At 40.5% G+C, this 7,826-nt stretch overlaps 1 protein-coding gene across 1 annotated transcript in view; it reads left to right on the forward strand.

Moving 5' to 3' along the window:
• Positions 1–7,826, forward strand: part of stab1 (stabilin 1) — a gene marked incomplete in the record, with an annotated part of 65,812 nt that overhangs the window by 52,796 nt on the left and 5,190 nt on the right. The window contains 1 exon segment of the mRNA XM_035662044.1: positions 2,226–2,332. Coding sequence (XP_035517937.1) covers positions 2,226–2,332 — 107 coding nt within the window.

Below are 7,826 nucleotides of genomic sequence, written 5' to 3' on the forward strand. Positions count from 1 at the left end.
GTGTGTGTGTGTGTAACAAAGAGAGGAAGGGAGGAGAAGATGGATGTGTTCAGTCTCTTTGAATTGATTCAAAGATAAAATAATCCAAAGAGTAATTTTATTGTCTGTAAAATCTTGCTGTGGCTTCGATATCTGGGTAAGACGTAGAACCTTTTACACCCTTTTACAACCTTTTACACCCCTTTTCACCAAAATTAGCGCTTATATGCAGCAAACCTGCTAAAATAGGTGATTGAATCCTTTCCCAATTGCCAGTAGACGTGTTTGCCTTCATTTTTAAAAACAGGGTTATTAAACAGTAGAAAGCAGCAGTTGTTATTTGCCTTGGCCTGCAAGCAATGCCTCTTTCACTCAGCACTGACACTATGTTGTTGCATAGTGTCAGTGCTGGAGAAAGTCTCCTTATTTCCTCTTCCCCTTAAATCAGGAGATGCTTTCTCACCTCGCTGTCTTGCCAGTGTTGCATCTTGCCCAAAAGCAGAAAGCCGAGCCTTGTTGCCACTGCTTGTCAAGTACCTCCTGTAAAATCCAAGGCAACACAATTGATTTGTGTTTCCTCACCCGATAGCAGACCGACATGCTTCTGCTGCGAAGTCGAAGTGTTTGGCTCAGTTTTTATCTGAACCCATAAAGGCCAAACATACAAAGGTGACTTGACAAATCTTGAGGACTTGTTACCAAATGTCACGCACTCATTTTGAATGGCCAGAAGAAGAACTAGAAAGGGGATCTGTGTACCAATCTGGATGAGTTGAGGTGTTTACTGGCAACCATTAAGTCTTTAGGGAGGCCGCTATAGGGCAGAGACATGGTGGTAACTTCTGTCATAGCAATAGTCTTCTGTTCTCCTCTAAAAGTGTTCGTGTAGCAAAAACCATAAGACTTAGAATCACAGAAACTGGCGGGTGGTGTTTTAAATTCCACCCACTACTCAGACACATAAAATTCCACTCATTGACCTCAAGGTTGCGCTATAATAATTAAGTTTACGTTTATGCAATTATCTCAAAACACAGCTTGGCCTAGAGTTACATTTTTTGTCTTTTTATTCTCTCAAATCTTTTGCGCGGATTAAATTAATAAATGACTTATTTTCTTTGTGTGTGCAGCTGCCCACTGCGCTCTGTCTCGCCTTTTAACAGGAAAGTGAAAATAATGTGGAGGTACACAAGTGCTCCCAATCCTCTGATTGAGTCTGAAAAACACAGTTCTTCTGATAAGACCCCACTCCCCCTCTCTCATATTTCACTATGATTGTACCGCTGTGATTATGTGAGACACTTCAACTGTTAGTCAGGTCAATTCTTCAGGTTTCATTCATAATTAAAAGCTTCTTTCATGTCACAAACACAATTATATATATGAAATTAAACGCTCAACTCTTAGTAATACATGACTGAATCCTAAATAAAAAATCCACATTGGTCACATAAACACACACAAACATCTGAATTACAATAAGTTTAACAGTCCTGTGTTAATGTCAAATAATATATAATATAATGAATACTTAATTATATGACTACGGTGTCTTAGTTTTAGAAATTGTCTGACAGCTGTGGACAAAGGATTTAAATTAAATTTAATGATTTAAGATGTAAGACTAGCAGAAAACGTCCCTAAGCATGCATGGCCTTGCAAATTCTTAAATATTTACTTAAATAATAGAAATTATAGTCATAGTTATTCTTATGGTAGTCGCTGTTACAGAAAGGTACCCCTCAGACTTCACACCTATGGTTAGTGGTACAAACATACATGATTACATAATTATTTCCTTTTTCAACACACCAGATCTTTAAGCTAATAGCGAATTGTTCTGAACAAACCTTAATGAAATCTAATCTAAAATAATTTAGTTATCTCAGTTTTCCACATATTTTAAAATTTGGCAGATTCCTTTCAACTTAGCCTCCCTACACACCATCCCCTCCTCTCTCTAATCTGTCTCTCTCCCAGCCGCAACTGCAGGCCGTGAATCACAACAGCAGCAGAGGGAGGAGGACAGAGGACCTTGAAGGGGGTCTGCGCTCTCTGAGTGCCATTTTAGTTGACAAATAGTTTCAGCAAAAATCTAATAATTTAAATGATTTGGGCCTCTGAGCTGCAATTCAAGTAAACTGCAGATACATAAATATTATATTAATCACAGTTTATTCCTCTTCCACCTGCTACTGGTCACAGACACATCTAACTAATGTATGTGTATGTGTGTGTGTGTGCAGATGTTTCCTGTGTGTGTTCTGCTGGTTATATTGGAAATGGAGACTTCTGTAACGGCGTCCTGACCAGCGTCCTCGCGACTTACAGTAACTTCTCCATCTTTTACAAGGTGAGTGTGACCGTTGTAAAAGGATCATTCTGGTTTATTTTGTTTTTGCTGTAAATCAAAAATAATAATAATTGTGCTTGCATTAAATCATCAGTTGTTTCATACATTTTCAGCTGTTTGGCAACCAGCTGACTAATAAAGTCCAATTATATTCATGCAGGCTGCCTTAATAACTTTATACTTCTCAGTATGACTCTGCTGATACACTCGTACCAGCACTGCTGCAGCTGCTTCTCAACCTCCCCCTTATGGGCTAAATATTTGGTGTTGTTGATTCTGATTAAGATCTAATGTTCATGTTTGTGTTTGTTAATGAGATCCAGCAGGATCCGTTCTGCTGCTTGGATTCTTTAAGAGCCTCCTCAAAGAGCAGAGCCTTTTCAACCAACTGTATAAACATCTGGTTATATAAATGGCTGCTGGATGTGTGTCTGAGCTGATAACAAGGATTAACAAAACCACTAAAATGAGAACCAACCAGAATTTTACTTAAAATATATTTCCTTTCTTTGTCCTCCCTGTACCATATACTGCGGCTTTACTCTTGCAGATGTTTCATTCTTCTTCCACATTAAACATTCATGACTAAATAACACCATGTGAGCGGAGCAGAGAGCGGGAGGATCTTTGATGGAGTGTGGAGCCGAAGTTTTAAGTTGGAGCGACTCCTCATCTCTCGCTCCATCCCACTCAATATTCACTCGAGTTTGGCTCCATTATGCGTTTGCCTGTCCCTGGTATCACTGTGTGTGTCACCAGGATCAATCCCACGCTACCCATTTATTGTTAATTAGCCCAAGCGTGAGCCTGGATGTGTATATCAGAAGCGCATTTCTCTGCAGTGGTCAACAAACCTGCGCCTCTGCTCATTTCTAATCACACGTACAGCTGATCTTCATAATAACCTCATGAATTATGTGTTCATGGGATAAAGCGGGGTGTCGCCTCTTCTGCAGCAAAGAAGTTAAAAAGGATCAGCAGGAAGAGCTTTTCTCCTGCTGCCTGTGTCTGAACTGTGTGGATCTGTGAGCAATTTTTAGTGGAGCTGGGTGAAAGCCGAGTGTGTCGGCTCACACTCTCTGATAAATAAGCAACAATCAAGGTTAAAGTTAGGGAGTCTTCAGCTGTGCTAGCAGCTCTGTGAGGTGGTACCTATGCTTTGAGCTAAAGGCTAATGTCAGCATGCTAACCAGCTCAGAATGACGACGCTAACATGCTGAGGTTTATCATGCTAACATTTGCTAACGTCATCCAATAGTTGAGACATTTCACTCAAAAGCACCGCTGTCAACCTGCTGGTGGCGCTACAGGAAAAGTCAGAGGATCACGAAAGTCATTTGGATTCATCCTCTGGGTGTCTTTTGATGTCAATCAATTCAACTTCTGTTGAGAAAACAAGAAATACAGAAGATCTGTAAAATAACTGTAGTGTGTCTCATCGCTCACAGAAAGCTGATCTTTTGGGCTCCTTTGTTCAGGATGTTTTTTCATGCAACCATTGTTAGGGTGCCAATGTGTGTGACCTTATTTTTATTAAATTATTTTGTGATATTTTGGTGATTTTATTATTACCTCGTTAAATAATATTCAGATAAAAAATGGTGATGTATTATTAAAAGTATATAATATAAAATAACTGGAGACACCAATCATTATGTTCTGTGATTGAACAAAAACATGTTTCACATTATTATTATAAAATATTCATCAATGTAGTATTGTATAAAAAAATAAAAAAAAATAAATGACAGTAACAAAGTGAGACCCCCCCTCATTCCCCAACCCCCCCTTTGGTTATCTAGAATAAACATGAGGCCTGATCGGGACTTCAATGTTTCCTTATTTTGGAATAAAGCACTTCCTGTGTCCGATCCAGCTGGGTTTCATCATGGAGTCATTTCCTGTCCGTCCTCAGACAAAGAAAGACATTTCAGAACAAACTGTACGTCCCATCAATGTTTTAACCTTCTACAACAACAACAACAACAACAACAACAATCCAAACAGTATCAACAGTTATTTTTAGCGAAAAGGTGACTGATGTAAACAACTGTAGACGACGTACTGCAACCACAGGCTATACCTAAACTAGTAAAATGATGAATACGTATATATCTGTATTAAAATATAATAATCAATAGCCTTGTCAGATCTCTTCAGACTCTTACGTTGTTAATTAAACATTTGTGGGCGAGCACACAGACGTCACCTCCTGAAGATAACTTTGGAAGATTCCAGTCAACAAGGAAAAAGTTAATGAAAATAAAATGCAGCTGCTTTCATCTGACAGGTAGGGAGGCAAAGAAAAGAAGCTGTAGGAGGATTCAATTCAAGGTCTGACTCATAAAAGAGATTAAAGTGCGGAGCTCTAAAAATACAAAACTATGAGAGAGAACTCTGAAGATATCTTCAGGACTTGTAGATATTGAGGAAAGTTTAAAAGGTTAAAGCCACCATCGGAGCAGAGCATCAAGTTTTTAATAAGTGGTTTATTCCTGCTGGTTTCTACACTGAACACTAAAGTCTGTCTGTCTGTATATGGCCTGTATGTGTTGACATTACGTGTCAACAACAAGGAAGTTCTCCGACTGTTGTTTTGTCTTTTAACTTCCTGTCTGCACCAAAAGTAGGAATGTGTGACGTTATGTAGATTAACATCAGCTGCTTGTGATCAACCTGGCCACATTTCATCAGATTTCTGACCAGTTTTATAATTTAATGTTCAGCGTTAAGGACTGATGGATTCAATTGAGTGACATAGTCATGGTGTAAGGGGTTATACTACTTAATAATAAAGGTAATTAATCACTGGTGATTAATAATACACTCGTAAATGGGGCACCATCTCCGTAGCTACTGTAATGATCCGGAGGAAATTATTCCAAAAATCTAATCAAATCAATTTTAAATCAATTTATTCAATTTCAAAATCTATATTCAATCTCATATTCTGAAGTAGTGATTTCTTTACACCCAATTCATCGAATTTTCCAACCATCAAGCAAACAAACCTGGCCCAGAGCAAGGACATACAGTTATATATGTTAACCTAAATTAGTTGTAGCGGGCAGTGCACAGGTAGTGTCAGGGCCATTTACTTATTTGAAATAAAACACCAATTATAAAAAACAAAGTCCGTTTTAACCCTATACCGGAAACTTAACAAAAGGGGCATGTGGCTCCAACCCCAAAAGCATTCAGCAAATTTAAAACCAGGCCTAGAAAAACATTACATTTTGCAACCTTCTGCTGCTGGATGAGCAATCTGTTCATTTTGAAAGATGAAATTTACCTTAAGTACTTAATCAGGACTTAAATCGATATGCAATGTAAGTGTTGTCTTCTGCGCTGGGGACTGGGAGCAACCACGGCCCTACACCAAAGAAAAAAAATCGTGAATTCACACTTTAGGAGAAGGGCGAGCAGAAATGCCAGATGGGTGGATTCCAGAGGGCCTTTTCTTCTCTGGGAGGTGAGTTCTGTCGCAAGATCCAGACAAGAGATGTAACCACATTCCAAGGGCTATCCTGGGTCGCTAAATTTACAAGGGCAAAAAGGCACTTAATTATCACACATCTGGTTAAGAAACCGAACGGTTTCCTAACTTCCAGAGTGCTTGGAACGCCAAAGCCCCTGGGGTGTCGCGGTGTCGTTCTGATCTGTGGAGGAGTCATTGTTCAAACAAGAGGATAGGAAGATTGACACCTAGAGATCCAATCTGTGAATGCAAAAAGAAACAGACTCCCTTGAGAGGAGCCTTCCTGGCGCCAAAGTCTCACCTCCCCTCCTGAGTCAAAAAGTCAGAGAGAGAGGCCCTGCTGAACTGGGAAAGAATCAAAATCATATGAGTGTGGAATTAAGAAACCAATAAAGGTCTGCTGCAGAGGAGGAGACGAGAGCATCAAATTATTACTGTTTGCACTCTAAACATAAATAATTGCATCTTAGTGATTGATATCCATACACTGGCAGATGTAAACAGAATCAACACTGATTTCCAGTTTTATGGGTGAACTAGTAGTTTAAATCAGGATAGTTAAACATTTTTGACGATGGAGTACAATTAACGTTTGAAAATAGAAATGTTACAGCCTCTATTATGCTCTCAGGAGAAGATGAGGGACATTCTGCCATTCTTCAGCTGTGTCTCTTAATGCCTTGTTTTTAACACAACACTGGCAGTATATTTTGTAATCATGGTGGATTTGTCGTCTTTCCTGAACTGAGATACAACTCTTGGCAACATCAGAGCTGTTCCTCACAATCAGTTTTACAATAAGAGCCATTATCAGAAGATACTGGCCCTGCAGATATCAGTGGTGCATCCTTTACTGTGCATGAAAATAGCCAGCATGCTGGACACATCACTATAATCACACCCTCAGCACCACAGACATTGTCCCTCCCTCCCACACTCAAACGCTACATGGGCAAGTTATGGAAGCATGCAAGTGTGCCCACACACACTTTGAGCAGTGGCTGACCTAAATAATGTTTCAGCTATGAAACTGACAGGCAGAGAGCCCTCTCGATAAGACGAGGTGTGTGTCAAGTAGGTTTATTCCCCCCCTGTCTAAATAGGTTGGCATGGGAGTGGATTGCAGCTATTAATTTGTCTTATTCACAAATGGTGTGTAAGACAAATTAATAGCTGCCTGTTTTTAGTCTTTTCTGAGCTCATTACTTCAGTTGATTAGCTGCCCATTTACTAAATATTTAATGTTGTGGTCGATGAAGCAATTGGTAGCCTTGTGTGCAAACTCTGAATACATTACCTTAATACTAACTGTACTTCTCTTTTGTTTAGCGTGTGGTTTTCCTGAAGCAGCTCTCAAGTGGTCTCCTGCTCGTCACTGGTAAGGATGGTTGATTTCACACAATGGTAGAATCATCCATAAAGTAGGAGCACTGTAAACAAGGTGTTTGACATCTTGATCCTTTTTAAACGTGTGTCTTGTTTGTGTACTTCGTTAGCGCCCCCCTCCTTGGCCCTGGAACCAGAGTCCCCGCCCCTGCGCAGGGCTCCTCACCAGAAGGTTTGCCATCGGCGGCCCACCCCCAACCACGCAAAATCCGACATCCCGCCGGTCTGGCCATTGGAAGGATCCCCAAAACTCCTGAACGGATGCCCTACTTCAAAAGAAGGAGAGAAGCTGGAGGAGTGCCCCGTCCCACCCCAGGAGGAAGGATGATCTTTGATACGAAAAAGGAGGCGTAAACTACTTGTTGGATATTGTCTTAAAACGCTCTTCACTGACCATTTGACGCAGATCGGGGACAGCGACTTTGACTCCCCAGATGTGAAACCTGGGACTTCTCAACACTGGTTTTTCTTCTCCGTCCTCCATTTGCAGAAGTACCAGCTGACAGAGCAGAGGAGGAGGACGCAGGGAAAGCTGTTGATGCTTCAGGCTCCTGCCCCTCCATCAAGCAAAGTACCTGTCAGGGATGGAAAAGGGTACGCTGACGCCTCTTCCTTCTGCTGTCTAATGGC

Source organism: Morone saxatilis, unplaced genomic scaffold, assembly GCF_004916995.1.
Source record: "Morone saxatilis isolate NCDOM2014 unplaced genomic scaffold, NCSU_SB_2.0 Contig18, whole genome shotgun sequence".
Taxonomy (NCBI): Eukaryota; Metazoa; Chordata; class Actinopteri; family Moronidae; genus Morone; species Morone saxatilis.